Source organism: Sus scrofa, chromosome 8 (genome assembly GCF_000003025.6).
Source record: "Sus scrofa isolate TJ Tabasco breed Duroc chromosome 8, Sscrofa11.1, whole genome shotgun sequence".
NCBI classification, from domain to species: domain Eukaryota; kingdom Metazoa; phylum Chordata; class Mammalia; order Artiodactyla; family Suidae; genus Sus; species Sus scrofa.
Window position 1 is genome coordinate 76,155,319 of NC_010450.4, and position 18,306 is coordinate 76,173,624.

General features: G+C 41.6%; 1 protein-coding gene across 20 annotated transcripts in view; it reads right to left on the bottom strand.

Annotated features, from left to right (window-relative positions):
* The window catches only part of ARFIP1 (ADP ribosylation factor interacting protein 1), a 101,824-nt gene continuing 96,930 nt past the window's right edge, over positions 13,413 to 18,306 (bottom strand). For 19 of the 20 annotated variants that reach the window (XM_021100361.1, XM_021100360.1, XM_021100370.1 and 16 more), the window contains one exon: positions 13,413 to 15,281. In XM_021100361.1, coding sequence (XP_020956020.1) covers positions 15,126 to 15,281 — 156 coding nt within the window. In that variant the 3' untranslated portion in view covers positions 13,413 to 15,125. 20 annotated transcript variants of the gene reach the window in all.

An 18,306-nucleotide genomic window follows, 5' to 3' on the forward strand; every position in this document is an offset into this window, starting at 1 on the left:
ATTGAGAGCCATGGCAGCGTCAACGGCTTTTCCTTTGCCAGAAGTAAATACAGGTGCTCTGTCAGTAACAGTGCCTGATGTGCAGGTAGGAATTACAGACAATCCTTACCCATGTATAGGACTGAGGTAATTAGACACCCCGTGACCCCTTCTTGTCCCCAAGTAAGGTTCCTTAGAGCAAATTATCCATTTTCTCCTTTTAAAGGTGTGTGTGTGTGGGCAGGGATGGAAGAGGAGACTGAGACAAGAGAAAAACTGTATTACTGAGTTTTTACCCAGAAAACCTTCATCTAGGCTTTTTTTTTTTTTTTTTTACAGAGGGTACAGTGCTTAGAAAACTGGTTGGTTTTCAGGATAAATGCATGTCTGGCTGAGATAACATTCACATTTGGAGGAGAAAAACAGCTTTCAACTATAGCATGAAAGCATGTCCCTTCTCTCCACTACCCACCAGCAAAAACAAGGGCGTGAGTCTCAAAAAGAGGAGTTAAGGTAAATTGTCAGATGCCAATTTCTTCTGCTACCGGTTCTGTTTCCAGGTTGTTGACCTTCTAAGAAGTTAGAAGAGCAAACAGTAATTTGAAACCATAATACACACAGTATAGGTATTGCCCAAACAGAAACCCAACTAACCCACAATATTGGGATGGGATGGGATGTGTGTGTGTGTGTGTGTGTGTGTGTGTGTGTGTGTGTGTCCCTGGGGAAATACTGTGTGCAGGTTCCTGAAGAAGACTTTGTGGGCACATGCAGGTGGGAGAAAGGCCATATTGGTGACTTAGCAATTTGTCAAGTCCCTCTTCACTCCCCTTAGAAATTAAGTTTGTACTTAGTTTAGGGGACCAGCTATGAACAATCCCTTTTGCACCAAGCTTCCATCTTAATAAGAAGGGAAACACTCTGGGTATGGTAGCAAATAATAAAACCAGCTCATAACAATTAGCATCTTCATATTTTTTAAGCCAGACTTATAAAAACAATGAAAATGGTCCATTTTTGGAAAAAGTAAAGAGGGTAAGCTTTGGGGTAGAAATACCATTATTCAAAGTTGGGTTTTTTTTGTTGTCGTTGCTGTTGTTGTTTTTGCTTTTTAGGGCCACCCCCGTGGCATATGGAGGTTCTCAGGTGGGGGCTGAATTGGAGCTGCAGGTGCCGGGCTACACAACAACCACAGCAACTCGGGATCCGAGCCGAGTCTGTGACCTACACCACAGCTCACGGCAATCCCGGATCCCCAGCCCACTGAGTGAGGCCAGGGATGGAACCTGAGTCCTCATGGATACTAGTCGGGTTCATTAATCACTGAGCCACAATGGGAACTCCCATTATTCAAGTTTTGAATGGACTTGGCCAGAAATAGATCCCTATCAAAGTACACAGCATCACAGTCAGCTCACCTTTGCATCCAGGCTAAAACTGCAAGGGGGTGCACTGGGGTTAAACCCAGGACTTCTCACCTTTACCCCTAACTTGCTGGCTCCCTCCTGAAAAATGAGGTTTCTGTATTTAATCTAACTTGGAGAGGTGGTATTCAGCATTCAGCCATTTGTAGTTTAAAATGGATGAAAAAATTTCCCTTCACATTTCTAAGTTCCTTTTATCTAGTTTTTTTTTTGTGTGCATATGATCAATTTTGTGTGTTAAACTGGGCCATAAAAGAGTAGAACTTAACTATACAAAGTAGTTTAATATTGGTGGTGATTTCTCAGGACTAGGCTAGAGAAAAGAAGACATGGCTTTTTTTTTTTTTTGCCATATTTTCTTTTCTTTCTTTTTTTTGTCTTTTTTAGGGCCATACCTGCAGCATATGGAGGTTCCCAGGCTAGGGGTCCAATCGGAGCTATAGCCGCCAGCCTACACCGCAACCACAGCAACACAGGGATCCAAGTTGCCTCTGCGACCTACAACGTGGCTCACAGCAACCCCGGATCCTTAACCCACTGAGCAAGGTCAGGGATCGAACCTGCATTCTCATGGATACTAGTCGGGTTTGTTAACTGCTGAGCCACAAGAGGAACTCCTATAACGTTTTCTTATTTTAATTTTCTTATTTGTAATTTTTCTCTGGTTTTCTATAAAACTCTGGAGTTCCTGCCTACCACATCCCTTTGCTGACAGTGCAGATGAACACACTTCTGAATTTTTGAGTTTTGAACTGTCACATTTCCTGCGGGATGACTGATGGGCTGTGTTGCTCATCAGTGGTTTACAATGGGGTGGGGTAGGACAGGCAGGGTATGCATGCAGGTAAACATATGACTTTTTAAATTTTATTTTTATTTTTTGTCTTTTTTAGGGCCGCACTGAGGCATATAGAGGTTCCTGGGCTAGGGGTCTAATCGGAGCTGTAGCTGCCGACCTACACCACAGCCACAGCAACTCGGGATCCAAGCCGTGTCTACGACCTACACCACAGCTCATCCAAGGCCGGATCCTTAATCCACTGAGCGAGGCCAGGGATCAAACCCACAACCTCATGGTTCCTAGTTGGATTTGCTAAACACTGCGCCATGACAGGAACTCCAAACATACGACTTTAATTTACACTGTATAATGGAATTTCTTTAATGCTGGAAATACTTCTATTCAAAAAGAAAAAAAGAGTTTTTCTCTTCCCAGGAAAATTGATCACTATGGGTTCTTATTTATTCCAAGTTGGAGTCACAAAGAAACACCACACTTGCCATTTTTTTCAAATATTTATGTATTTAATTATCTTGGCCCTGCCTCAGCATGCAGAAGTTCCAGGGCCAGGGATAGAACCCTTGCCACAGCAGAGATCCCAGCCGCTGCTGGATCCTTAACCCACTGAGCCACTGGGTAACTCTATCACACTGGAAATTTTAAGAGGAATATAAAGTAGGAAAGGCAAAAAAAAAAAAAAAATCAAATTGTTCACATATCTCATTCCCTTCTTCATACTCTTCATTGTCAGATTTGAACATATTTTCTAGCATTGCATTCTTTTTTCTTTTTTTTTTTTAATCTTTTCGGGGCCGCCTGCAGCATATAGAAGTTCCCAGGCTAGGGGTCCAATCAGAGCTGCAGCTGCCGGCCTCTGCCAGAGCCACAGCAACGCCAGATCTGAGCTGCGTCTGCAAACTACACCACAGCTCATGGCAACACTGGATTCTTCACCCACGGAGTGAGGCCAGGGATTGAACCTGCATCCTCATAGATACTAGTTGGGTTTGTTACCACTGACTGAGCCATGACAGGGACCCCTAGCTTTGCATGGTTTACAAGCAGCGTTCTTCACAGTTGATCTCAAGAGGGAGACTGATTTCCAGGCACCCTACTAGCCTGCTGGGCATCAGGATAAACCTTGTCTACCGCAGGGGAGGACAGAGGAAGGAATTCCACCTGCAGCTGCCTGGCACAGGAGTTCACTAAAAACGGGGGGCCCAGTGATCCCATGTTCATGGTACAGAGTCTACAGAAGTCACTTGATGGTTCAAAGAACTTTGTCCTGTGTGACAGGCAGGGTTGAGGCACCATAAAGAAATCACAGGTGCTGATGGAGAAGGCTGGAGCAAGGCCAGGGCCGTAGGGCAAAAAGGGGGAGCCATGGAGAGATGATGACTCACCCCCCAATTTTTTTTTTTTTTTTGTCTTTTTGTCTTTTTGTTGTTGTTGTTGTTGTTGTTATTGTTGCTATTTCTTGGGCCGCTCCCGCGGCATATGGAGGTTCCCAGGCTAGGGGTCTAATCGGAGCTGTAGCCAACGGCCTACGCCAGAGCCACAGCAACGCGGGATCCCAGCCGCGTCTGCAACCTACACCACAGCTCACAGCAACGCCGGATCGTTAACCCACTGAGCAAGGGCAGGGATCGAACCCGCAACCTCATGGTTCCTAGTCGGATTCGTTAACCACTGCGCCACGACGGGAACTCCTCACCCCCAAATTTTTATGAGTGTCTAGGTTGTTAACAAAAGCCACATGTTATTCTACTTGGACAAAGCTCTGGAGATAACCGCTAATGACATTTTTTTTTTTGCATGGGTGTCCTCCTTATCAAAGGAAGCTGATTTATTCTTCATCAGGCAACATCAAAGCTGCAATAAAGAGCTTCTACAGAATGGTTTTCACATTCCAGAAAGCCATCTCGGTAGATTCTAACGTGTACCTGGAGGACTTCAAAACAGGCATACACCCCAATCCTTGTGGGCCTGGTTATAACCCACATATTAGAGCAGCTAGGTAACTAGTTATTAATCTCCTTTCCTTCTCAAAAATGGGAGAGCATAATTTAATCAGGTTGACCTCCAGAGAGAAACTAGGTCATGTGTTCTGACCAAAAGTTCTCCCCCGATGACTAGAAGCTGTAGACAAGTTCTGACTGTAGGTAAAACAAAATCAAGTATTATTATTATTATTATTATTTTTTATTTTGTGGCCAAGTGCAAGGCATGTGGAAATTCCCTGGCCAGGGATGGAACCACAGCACCACAGCAGTGACAATGGTGGATCCTGAACCCACTAAGCTGCCAGGGAACTCCAGGAAGCAAGTCTTCTATTTGACTGGTGGAGGAAAAAGAATTAAGATCCAGGAGTTCCCATTGTGGTGGTGCTCAGATCCTGTGTTGCTTTGACTGTGGTGTAGGCCAGCAGCTGCAGCTCTGATTCGACTCCTAGCCTGGGAACCTCCATATCCCGTGAATGTGGCCCTAAAAACACCAAAAAAAAAAAAAAAAAAGAGAAAAGTATTAGATCCAAAGCCTACAAATAACCTTATACTATATTGAAGATTTGATTTCAAAGTTCCTGTCATCGCTGAGCAGTTAATGAACCTGACTAGCATCCATAACCCTTGCCTCGCTCAGTGGGTTAAGGATCCATTGTTCCTGTGAGCTGCGGTGTAGGTTGGATCTGGCGTGGCTGTGGCTGCGGCTACAGCTCTGATTGGACCCCTAGCCTAGGAACCGCCATATGCCACAGGTGCAGCCCTAAAAAGCAAAAAAAACCAAAACAAAACAAAACAAAAAAACAGAAGAAGTTGACCATGGGTAAATAGCTTGTATTCTCCACACCACACATGCCTGGGATTTGCACAGACTTTCTCCGCATTAAACTAAAAAGTTTGAGGGCAGGGCCGCCTCATCCGTCTTCATATCTCAGTGGCATCTAGTCCCAGGTTGGCTGTCACCGTGCCTGCCAACATGGACCTCCTCTCTAGCGGACGACACCACCAGGCCTCTCATCCCTCACAGCTGGAGGCTCCGGCAATGATAATCCTCATCATTGACACGACTGGATGCCTTGTCTGTGCGAGGCACAGGGAGGCCACACGCACTTCACAACAGTTCTGTCCTCAGGAGGCGTCTGCAATGCAGGAGGGAAGCCACCCGATGAGACTCAAGCTCTGAGAAGCAGAGTCTAGGAGAACATGAACAGGCGTTCCCCGGTGGCCCCGCAGGTTCAGGATCCAGCATTGTTACTGCTGTGGCACAGGCTGGATCCCTGGTCCGGGAACTTTTGTAGGCTGTGTGCACAGCCAAAACCAAAAAACGAAACACACACACACACACACACACACAAAAACCGAAGAAGAAGAGCCCGTGGAGAGAACAGCCAGATAGTGTAGCATGAACTGAAAAAACGTGGGCTTATTACGGCCAGTCACGTGAAGCAGTTCAGAGGTGTGCTGATGCCCAACCCATAGCAAGGCAGCCGGGACCTGGACCCCTGAACACCCCCGGCATGGACAGCATTTGGGAAGGAGAGGGATTGGGGTTGAGGTCTCTCCCTGAAATTTGATACAGAGGATTGAGAAAAGAGCTGGGAATTCCTGATTCCAAATGAAGGTAGGCAGTCGCCTGGCTCTGCCACAGCTTGGGTCAGCTGCTTCCTCGGGCCAGGTGTGCAAGCGTCCAGAGAGGCTACGGTGAAGAGTGAGATCATCACAGTGAAGAGTCAGCCGGCTTGAAATGAAGGTAATCACGAAGCAAGTTTTTCTTAGGTCCCAGTTCACTGCTACAGAACCGAAGGTCTCATAAAAAAGAGCCAAAGGATGAAAGGGGCAGAGTTCTTCCTAGAAGAGGTCAAGGTCAGTGTGGGGGTCACTGGCGAGGAAGTCTGGAGTGGTCCGGACTGAAGCTACTGTGTCTTGGGGGAAAAAAAGACTTGTTTTCATTGCTGTCGCTATGAGCACAAATAGTGACTCCAAAGCTTGAAAACCCGAAGACAGCACAACAGCCTCTTATTATGTCTTTTTTTTTTTTTTTTTTTTTTTTCTTTTTAAGGACAAAGAGGCAAGTTAGGACCAGGGCCTGCTATGAAGCTAGGAAGCTTTAACACTTTCCTTTCCCTTGAGTTTAGGCAAGGTCTCCTACATATATATATGTGTGTGTGTATATATGAAAGTTTTATCTTACTTAAAGCTCTTCATTTGGAATCTCTAACTAATTTCTCTTAATTTGGCTTCATTGGAGGAAAATGCTGAACTTTTCAAAGAACATGTAGTGAGCGTTTTTACATAAAGTTTAGAGTATGTGAAGATAGATTATTTTTTAAAGATGTATCTACTTTTTTTTTTGGTCATGGCATGCAGCAGCTTGATGTGGGATCTCAATTCCCAGACCAAGGGTTGAATCAGGGCGGCAGTGGGGAAAGTGCCAATTCCTAACCACTAGACTGCCAGGGAACTCCCTGGGTTATTATTTTTTTTTAAAGGCCATACCATGGGACATCTACATGATGAAGTACAGGCCTGGCCTCCTCTGCTGGTCGGCACAGTCCAAGGAATTGTCAGTCTAGAGTCAGGGACTCTGACCCTCCTGAGGGTGTTAGTGGGGTCAGGTGATGAAGGGCAGCAGTGCAGGCAAGCTGACAAGTTGGCTCAGCAAATACTCTGGACCCTTTAAACCGACACATTTTTTTTTTTTTTCAACTCACCTGATGGCATCAGCGACTGTAGAGTAACCATTGCCATGGTAAAATCTTGATTCTCAAAACCCTGTTTGGGGTTTTTTACTGCTTCTATGACTGATGTAAACTAGTTAGAAAATTTTAATCCAGAGGATTTTCCTTGGTCTGACCTCAGGTAGGGGTGAGGGAAGGAGAAACAGAATTTGAGAACAATGTAAACATCGATTCTTTATTTGGGTTCCTGACAAGTCTAAGCTATTTTGTTAATGTAATGGTGTAAATTAGGGGTCATTTGTCCAGGTCTTAAGATATCGCTTTAGACTGAAAATAAGAGATATTAAAAATTACCAATGTACAAATATAAGCAAAGTTGTTATAAAAAGTGAAGCTATAAGCAGGTAAGTTTTAAGAAGTCTAGCGTACAGACTAGTACATATGCTTAAAAATTTACGAGAAGAGAAAAAAAACTGAGACAGAAGAAAAATTGGTGTTAAGCTAACATCAAGTTAGTGTTTTATTTTGGGGCATAACTCCCCTTATAGTTTCAAATAGCATTTAGAAAGCTGAGGAGAAAAAGGCACACACCCAAAAAAAATCTAGTTGAGTGAATACATCTTTTCTTACATGACTTTTTTTCTAATGAGTCTCATATCCTAAACTATTTCTGCTTCTTCAATTGTCCTGTTTCTATAATCTTTATAGACAAACAGAAAATGGCTCAACTTTACACTTTCTGGAATTTCTGTGCCTCCAGATACAAACCAATTTCTTTCACATTCTGCCAGGAGGGGTTTTGACATCTGCAGAAGTGGAGGGAGCCGTGTAATTGGTCATCACCAAAAGAAGCCCCTGATTGCCATCCTAGCCCAAGAGGGAAGCGGTTCTTCAAACTTTCCCGCTTATAGCTTCACTTCTTATAAAAACTTAGATTGCTTAACTTATATTTGTACACTGGCAGTTTTTAATAACTCTTATTTTCCGTTAGAAAAGGTATCTTTAATTTTTATCATTAAAAATTTCAAAAAAGTTAAAGCTAAAAGACTAGTACAATGAGGGAGTTCCCACTGTGGCTCACGGGTAATGAACCCGGCTAGTATCCATGAGAATGCAGGTTCCATCCCTGGCCTCGCTCAGTGGGTTATGGACCCAGTGTTGCTGTGAGCTGAGGTGTAGGTCACAGACGTGGCTTGGATCCTGGTTGCTGTGGCTGTAGTGTAGGTTGGTAGCTTGGGGGCTTCCATATGCTGCAGGTACAGTCCTAAAAAGCAAAAAAAAAAAAAAAAAAAAAAAAAGCAAGAAAAAAAGACCAGTGGAACGAAATCCCACACATCCACCACCTGTGAGGACTGCAAACTTATTTAACATGTCTTTCTCTCCTTCCTTTTCTCTTTTCTCCAGCTTTCTCTCAAAATATGTTTGTACGAATGGATATATTTTTGCTGAACCATTTAAAAAGATTTGCAAACATCACGCCACTTCACTTTTAGATGCTTTTTAAGCATGCATTTCCTATAAGGCTATTTCCCACAGTACTGCAATAGTAGACCTAAAAAAATTAATGAAAAGCCCCTCCTCGCATCAAATACATGAATTAATCTGTTGCTCTCAAAATGTTTTCTAAAGCTATTTTTTTAACTGTAATCTAAAGTCTCTTTTATCACAAATTTCTAAGACATTTTTTCTTCTGTGACTGATTTTTTGAAGAAGCCACACCAATTATCTTGTGGAAAGCCCCAGATTCTGGGTTGGTCTGATTAATTCCTCACGGTATCATTTAACTTGTTCTTTCTTCACCCCCCGTCCCGCGTGTGCCACAGTGTTTTCTGTTCACTGGAATTTAAGGCCAAAGGTCTGACTAGATTCAGGTGAAACAATCTCAGCAGGAAGATCTCATAAGCGCTGTTGCGTAACTTATACTGCATCATATCTGCAGGCACATGATTATCAGGCTATTAGCGATGCTAACTTTGATCACCTGACTTAGACGGTAGACACAAAAATCTTACAAATGGCACTTTTCTCCCTTTCACATTAAGATGTAGGGTAATACTTTGTATTATGGACATAATCTGTTTTCCTTCCATTTCTAATGATTTTAGCATCCACTCGTGATCTCTGTGTGAAACAAAATTTCATTAGGGGTTCCAACTGGTGATTTTTCTGTCTGCCAATATCACTACATTAAAAAAAAAAAAAAACAAAAAAAAACAAGCCATTCATCAGTAAACATCCTCCTACCGTAGGTAACACTCTGACCTTGATTTAGATTAAGTTATAAATTCCTTTACAACACAAATGAAATGGCAGTGCAATCACCAAATGCAGTGGCTCCGGTGGAGCTGTGGCTCAGGCTTGATCCCTGGCCTGGGAATTTCAACATGCTGCAGGTGCAGCAACAAACAAACAAACAAACAAACAAAAAACCCCAACAAACCAGATGCATCTTTCCAACACAGCTCCTTTGAGCTAAGAACTGCAAGGAGTTGGGATGCAGGGTGAATAAAAGCATACCCTGTGCCTTTCTCAAGAGCTGAGTCTAGCCGTAATAAGCACATCTATATTCCTCAAAGGAAAGAAGTATAATTATCTGCCTAAAACTTTAGGGAGTTTTTCATAAAAAGCTCCCTAATATAGAATTAGAAATCATTTAGGGGGCGGATCAAAGTCACATATATAAAAATATATTTATAATAAAATACATACACACACACATATATTTATTTGCTTTTTAGGGCCGCACCCAAGGCATATGGAAGTTCCCAAACTACGGGTTGAATCGGAACTACAGCTGCTGGCCTACGCCACAGCCGCAGCAATGTGGGATCTGAGCGGCGTCTGCTTCCTACACCACAGCTCATGGCAATGCTGGATCCTTAACCCACTGAGTGAGGCCAAGGATTGAAGCTGCATCCTCATGGATCCTAGTCGGGTTCATTAACCGCTGAGCCACAAAGGGAACTCCCAATTTTTATTTATAAAAAAGTTTTTATTTATAAAAATAATTTGAGTACTTAGTTCATGATTCTAAAAATTTCATAATTTTAAAACTTTTCAGCAAGCTCCACAGGGATAAAATTACCTTTCCTCTCCTTACCCTGTAATACCGTCCAGACCTTATTTTTACAGTGAGTTTGCTTTTTCTTTTAACTCCAATGACAAAACTCCAAGAAATGGTGAAGACTCATGGTTTACATTTTCCTTCCTTGTGTGCCCTTATGCCAGTGAGGTGTACGTTTCGCTCCTAAGATATTTACACAAACATACGCCTGTACCAAAAGCAAAGCAATGTGACAGTTTAAGCTATGGAAAGTTTCTTTTGTGTCTAGGATCAACAAAGTGGTATCATGTTCTTCATGCATCTTCCTTTGGACTCAGTAACTCGTGATAAACCATAGTTGCAAAAATATCAGTCTTTGACAGAGGACGCTGATGGCAAAGCCTGGCTTGGGCCCAAACCAAACTATGGTTTTATTTTAATTTAATTTTTTACGTTTCGTGTGCCCTTTTCATTCCCATATGTCTTCAACATTCACTCAGTCATTCAACAAACATTTATAGAACACCTGTTATTCTTCCGGCACTTTCCCGGGTTATGGGAATTCAACAGAGTATGAGATGCAAACTACACCCTTTAGAATCTTTTAGTCTGCTGGGGAGAAACACATTATTATTATTTTTTAATGGAAGTTTCATTTGTAAAAATGTCACTGACATTTCCAGCTCTGAAAGCATAGTAATCAATTAAGTGCACAGGACAGAGTCATGGCTGCCAGACCGGGCCTAATTTCCTTCTTCCTACGCAGTCTCCTCTTTCCATATTAGAGTTACGACCAGAATAACAAATAGTTCTCAATATACAGAAACTGCTAAGAGTTAGCCTTTATTCCAGGAAAACAAAGCTGAACTTGAGTTTTCTGTACATTAGGAGAACTTACTTGGCGATTTATTATAAAGGCCCATTTATGCCAGGAAACCTGTCAAACAGGAAACCTTCAAGTGGGAACATAGAATTTAATGAAAGTCCTCAAAAGAGGAAATTTGTTTGCATTGCCGTTCTATTTTAACAGGTTTTGCTATGCTATAAAAATAGCTAAGGACCTGTTGTCCTTGGAAAAGCTTTGAACTAATGAAAAATATACTGGCCTTTTGGTCAGAAAATAGCCTATTCATAACTGGATAGTCTTAGCCAATAAACAAATCTTTAGTCTTACAGGGGGAATACTTTTTTTCTTTTTAAATGTCTAAATTTGGTGAGAATTGAGTGATGAGGGGTCTCAGGAGGTTTCAAGTCTCCCAGGCAACTGAAAAGCTCAAGAAAAGAGCTACTGGCAAAAGATATTAAAGAATATTACTACAAAATACAGGCATTCTTAGTACTTTGCAAAAAGTGTATAAATTATATATGTGTTAACACTGAGTTATCCCATTAAATTATTTGCTTTTATTTTCCACACCTAGAGTTTTCTCCAGGGAAAAGGAGACTGGGCACACGAGATACTTACATTGCTCTTCAAATTCACAGTCCCATGATTAAAAGATTTATCTTTTGCTTTCTCAATATGCATTATTCTACTTTATATAGCCCTTTTCAGGTTCATGATTTCTTTTTCAAAATTCTTTGAAGATCAATGGGTCGTTTATACTTTGAACTCTATTAAATATGAATCCTTTTGGGTTGGGGTTGGATTTTTTTCGGCTAAGAAGACATTTATACACGTAGTACTTCAGTAGAAGAATGACACTTTTTTTTTTTTTTTGTCTTTTCTAGGGCCGCTTCCCTTGGCATATGGAGGTTCCCAGGCTAGGGGTCGAATCAGAGCTGTAGCCGCCAGCCTACGCCAGAGCCACAGCAACACCAAATCCGAGCCGCGTCTGCGACCTACACCACAGCTCACGGCAACGCCGGATCCTTAACCCATTGAGCAAGACCCGCAACCTCATGGTTCCTAGTCGGATTCCTTAACCACTGCGCCACGACAGCAACTCCAGAATGACACTTTTGACACACTGATTTAATTATGCATTTGAAGTGGCAGGATCTCAAGGGGAATTCATGCTTCGTCGCAAACACTCATCTGGCATCACATTTGGAGATGGGGCTTGGCTAAGGCAGTTTAACTTAACGTTTTTTGCGCCTTTGGGTCTTTGTTAAAAAAAGGGAGGGGCTAACCATAATCTCTAAGGAACGTGCTAGGGGATAAACTTCAGTAACCTTATCAGTGCGCTTCGAAATGTGGATAGAAGGCTTCTTCAAGTCTAGATTTTAGCTCAACTATTCCTGTGAACCCAGGTTCTTCCTGGGTTTGGGGAGCTTTGGGATTGAAATTAATTAAACAAGGAGGCCACTGGACTGTGTTGGCTTTAATGCCTTTGCAAGCTAGCTTCCGGAAGCCAACCAAAACCCAAGGCTGAAATGCCTCAAGGTTAAGAAATCAAAACCTAAGGACAACCATACACGAACAATCAACCAGGCTTTTTCCAAATAAGCAATGCTCAAGCTACAATCAAATCATTCTCCTTTGCTCCTACTTCTTCTCCATAAAAGGATCCTCCGAACCCAGCTCCCTATAATTTTCCCCTTTCTGCTTAAACATTTTTAAAAAGTGATGTTCTGCAGGTTACACACCTGATGTCCTTTCATGTTCACTCACTTAAAAAATATGCTCACCAGGCACATGCATGTAAACTGGCAAAAATCTGTCTTGAAAGCCAGTAACATAGTCTTAGAAGTATATTTTCACTTTAAGAATCTCAACTATGGGAATAACCTGCTAAGAGTGCAGGTTAAAGGATATTCAAATTAGAGCTTATGACAGAAAAAACTGATAACTAAAGTAACTTCAGCAGGAGTTAGGGGGTCGGTCTCATGTCGTATTTATTGATTTGGGAAGTTATTTCTTTTATCCTCAATTTTTTTGAGATTATCTTCAAATTTTTTTCCTACAATGAATGCGAATTATTTTCCTAAGTAAATACACCACTGGCTAATATGTTATTTGTTTTGCATATATACCCACTACTCAGAATCACTGATCTTTTTAGTTTAATCTGAAAAATCATCAATCCATGAACTATTTAATTCCTCAACTTACAACTGTTATTGAAATGTACTCAGTGGACTTGTTCGCCTGCCATGAGATTCCAACTGAGGGAAGAAGTAACTTACTAAATAAACAACTGTAAGTGACAGAAGCACCACCATTTTTATTTTTTTTAACTTTTATTTTATTTATTTTTTGTCTTTTTTAGGGCCGCACCAGTGGCATATGGAGGTTCCCAGGCTAGGGGTCGAATCAGGGCTGCAGCTGCCAGTCTACACCACAGCCACAGCAAATGTGGGATCCGAGCCACATCTGCATCCTATACCACAGCTCATGGCAATGCTGGAACCTCAACCTACTGAGACCAGGGATTGAACTCGTGCATGGGTCCTTTACTGCAGAGGCACGATGGGAACTCCTCCATTGTTTTTAAAGACCAATCCCATGTCCTCATTTTCTCCAAATAACTGCTTCTCATTTTAAATTATGAAGAGCCAAAGAAATGAGTGCTGCAGCAAACACTTTTAATAAGAATACAAAATTCACACCAGAGGCACATTCTGGGGAATGTAAATGAACTATCACAAGTAGTAATTCTGCTGGAAGAATAAAATAAGGCTCTCAGAGTACAAATATACAGGAGGGAATGATTTAAAATAGGTTTGTGATTTACAGTCACATGACACTGTGTTAAGCACTGGACACAGGCATATTAATTAAAAAGCCAGCTAAATGGCATCTGAACATATATAACAAATCTTACAGTCCACGAAGGTCATGTATAACAGTAATTTTAAGTACTTCATTTCAACACAAAAGAAATGAACAGGTACAGAGATACTTCTCAAAATAATAATTCATGTCTATGACAAAAATCAAGAGAACTTATATTGAAAAAGGATTCCATTACTGATAAAAACCACACAGCAGACAGGCCAACCACACAACACAAAACCCACAGTGCTGAGCAAATGAAGCAGTACTGGCCTCTCCAGCCCCTTTCTTCTTGCTACCCCCACATGGACACACATCACCCTTTCTTTACACAAGTGAAAAGTCCTCGTCTTCCCATTCCACGAAAGGAATGAAGAAAAACCGAAGAGCGAATTCAAAAGCTGATTTCTTCATAAACCTTAAATGTGGCTTAACGAGTACATAGAAACTCAACATTTATACACAGTGCTCCTTTCCCAGGAAGGAACAGACACGTCAAACATTATCTGAAAGGGGCTTCTTTATGGATTTATGTACATTGGTTGAATGAGAATTACTTTATCTGAGAAGGCACATATTTGTGATTTAAGGCTTAACCGGTATTGTTACACATGGAAGTCAATGAAAGGCGTCTAGGAATTCACGTCTGTCAAAATGGAATTTACCCCAAACTAGCTTTCAAAGCATAGGTTTCTACTCTAGGAACCATCAAGAATTTCTATTTCCAAGTCCACCTGTCAAAAGAATTCTTTTAAGCAGGTTTCATTACGAATCAAAAGAAATTGCTAACAGAACCGTTTCATGACTTTGGGTGACACAAATTCGTAAGCTCAAAAGCCTCACAGAAATGACAGTGTGATTTCTGTCTTTAAGAAAAAGCCTAAACAAAACTACAATGGTACAGATTCATTTTTAAAAAGGTATTTGCCACAACTCCACCAGCCCATCAGTCATTCGTCAGAGCTGCCTCCTTTATGTGGATGCTGCAGGAACACCATATAATTTTACTCTGCAAAATAGTTTCTTTTTTCCTTAAGACAATAGATGAAAATGACTCTCTTAAAGATGTTTAATATGTTCATATATAAAATATCTGATGTTGATACAAATCATGTAAACCTCCCTTGAAAAGTTACGACTGGTCCTCACCTGTGGGACCAAAAACCTCGAATTTTTATCTTGTCAGTGCAAATCTATATTAGGTGTTTTCAAACTAGAGAAATAGCCATCAACCTTCACAATACAAAAGGATTTCTCAAAATGGAGAATTATTGTGTTCAGATTATAGAAATTATGTTTAGATTAAAACACCCACCTTCCCATCAAATTTAACAGTTCAATTGTTAAAGTATGAAATAGGGAAAAATTAAAGCTGTTTGTGCAAGAATCACTATAATGGCTGTCACCCTTTCCCTCTTCTCCCATTTCCATTTAATTCTTATTAGGTTTGTTTAGAAATATAACAATATGACTTCCTTTTCTTTCTTTTCCAGGTGTGATTTTTACTGTTCTTCAAGCCAAGATGGGGCGTCCACTCCAGGGGTTTTCAATTTGATATGGAACTGTTTAAGTGTCTGTTCAAGCTGCTTCTGATTCCCAGCAAAGTAAGCGGCAATGGCATTGTGGAAAAGGACCAGCTGATTGTGCAAGACTTTAACCTGTGAACAGGGCAGAGTTACAAGACCACGCATTAACACCAGCGACAGTGAAACGTATGGTGACTGACCATGTGCCTTTAAGAGGGAGGGTATCTCTCCTCTGGAAAAGCTGTTTTGACAAAGAGCGCCACACACACACCAATGACACATAGCTCTGCCAAGCTACAGAGCCTCCGATGACTTTTTAGCTTCCCCGAAGGGAAGAGATGAGTTTAAGAAACTGCAGAGCATACCTTAATGAAAACTATCAGTAGTATGGATTATGTACTAATACATCATAAGCATATTCAAAACCAAAATTTTGAGGGGAAAACTGCACATAAGTAATTACTCTATGATATACGATCTATACCAAGTATGGACGTCGTTAAGGCCGCCCTCTGAGTGGGCAGGGTACTTTTAAACACTGCAGTTCTCTGTAGAGACTGAAGAAGCGGCACCAAGTGTTGCCCAGAAGCCAACTTACTTACAGTTCAGATGCCTCTCAGTCATTTTCAATTGCTTATCGCTTTTTATAATGATGTCAAGAGCAGTTTTTAACCAAGGAACACGACCTCTATGACTCTTAGAGAAATCAGTAAAGCATCACAAAGGTTTTATAAATAGAAAGCGTTTCCTGAGCTCTTACTTATAACTGCAAAATATTCAACGATAAAGTATAACATAAACTCTACCCATCCCGTGCAATATTCATTAAAACTACGCTTTAATTAAATGTTTTCATTAAAACATTAAGCAATAATTTTTAATGATGTAATAAACATGACTGAAATATGGTGCTAAGTGAAAAAACAGGATATAACATTTTATCCAGGATATGATAGCTGTCTTCACCAGTAACACACATCTCTTCTTCCATACACTTCTATAAGGGAAATAACACTAATATATTTATATTGGCTATTTCTGATTTGTAAAGCCTTTAAGAATTACAATATGATAAAAACAGCATATGTTCAAGATTATAAAGTAAAATCTCCTGACCCACTCTGCATTTCTTTGCCTTTCCTTGCCTGAGAGAATCACTGTTAACAGTTTATTATGCATCCTTTGAGACATGTGCTAGGTTTACAGATAATATTTAAACATGCAAATGGACTGCTCTATGCACACCGTCCGTAACAGATCTCTACTTATTTGAAGTAACTTTTTATTCCACTCATTTATTCATTCCACAGCTATTAAGTCCCTTCTAAGTGCCAGGCATTCTTCAAAGAGATGATAGAAGGAAATCCCTGCCCTCCTGAGCTGACATTCTTAGGGGGAGGAAAGGGAGGCAAGAAACCAAGTAAGTGCTGACCCCAGGGAAAGAGTATCTCAAGATTTGAGAAGAAGCTGGGTTAACATTTAGGGCATCTGAAGCTGCTTGTTCATTTCAAGTTGTTTAAAAAATAAAAGGCATTTTTTTCTCTCTTTCTGACAAAGATAAGAAAGTTACTGGCAGGGAGATAATTTAAGAGAACCAGATAGCATGAAATGACGACAATGAAAAAAATGTCTGTACGAACTAAAAAGAGTATCTTGAATTCATCTGGTCAGACATTTAAGTCCTGCAACCTTCCCAAATGAAAGCCTTAAAAGGACGACACGAAACCTTTAATGCTGTGTATCAGGGCTGGTCCTAAGGATGGAGAATACAAGGATAAGTCAGCGGGCAGTAGAAAAGAATCATTAATATGATAAGTGGGCAGTAAAAATATATCCTGTTAACTTAAAAAAAAAAAAAAGGCACTTGTGGGGGGAAGTGGGTTTTCTCAAGAAAGGGTGGAGGCGGGCACTGGAATGGGAGAAGGCGGAGTCCCCTGCCCTCTGGTTCTGAGGTAAGGGGAATATTTCAAAGGAAGATGAACTTCCACCTACAGTCAATTATTAAAGAAACAAGATAATCATAGGAAAAGCAGGTTTCTAGAAGGCAATCAGGAGGTGAGCAGAGTATACTAGTATAATGACTGTTACAATAGCGGCCCCAACCAGCCCTCTCAATCCATACCCTTGGGGAGGCTTCCGCAGTGAAAATGAGCTTGGCCTGAACCTCTGGAAAAGGAGACCTGACAGCTAGTGCTGGCCGTTGTGAGGCAGCGTGGGGAAGGAGCGCCCCAAGGGACAGAGGCCCGGTCTTCCCAGCCGCTCCCAGGGCCCAGCAGGCCTGCGGCTCAAAGTGAAACCCCAAGAACCCACCTTCCCAACATAGGCAACCGCAGGAAAGAACACATCACTGTTGTTCCGGGGGCACTAAGTTTTGGGTGCTTTGTTATGCAGCAAAAGACAAGAGAAACATCTACGAAAACAATTGAGAATGCGGTTTCCTAGGATTGAATGAGGGTTTAGAAAACACTATGAAAGGGAGAAAAATCTAAGGGAGGTGGACAGGCTCAGAAGGAGGAAAGGTAATAATACCCTGGGTGGTTGCGATAGAGAAGAGAAACTGAGAGAGAAAGTGGCTGAGGAACAGAGATTCAAACAAGCGGCAAAACTGCTCCTGAGCAGCCCAGACCTAACTCAGTGCAGTGAGGAGTACACGCGCTGCTGGATTTTTGAGAACTCTGACATCGCATTTTCTGGGAAGACTTGCATCGGGTAAGGCTTGCTCCTGGTCACAGCCTCCCTAAATCTGTACGTTTCGTTGCTCTTCTGGGTCATGAGTAAAACATCCCCATCACTAGTACTGTTCCTCTACAGAAAAGGCCGGAAAGAGCTCTGGAATCGGGAGGCCTTCCTGCCCATCTCAGCTGTACCACTTTCCGGTTTTCTTCTTCCCAGGCTCAGGGGACTTCTACCCACTGGCCACAGCCTTTATCAGTTCCTCCGGGATGCTGCTACAGAGGGAATGTGCAGGGCTGCTGTAAGGGTTAAATGAAACAAGATGCTACCTCGCACACTGTCTTGACACAGAATAAACACTCATTCCATTTCAGAGGAATCTTAGAATGACGTTGACTTTTCTTAGTAAAATCAAATTTCATTTGTTTAGAACCCACTGATGTGGAACGTGTAACAAGTAAGATTGTGACACTGTCATTTATAG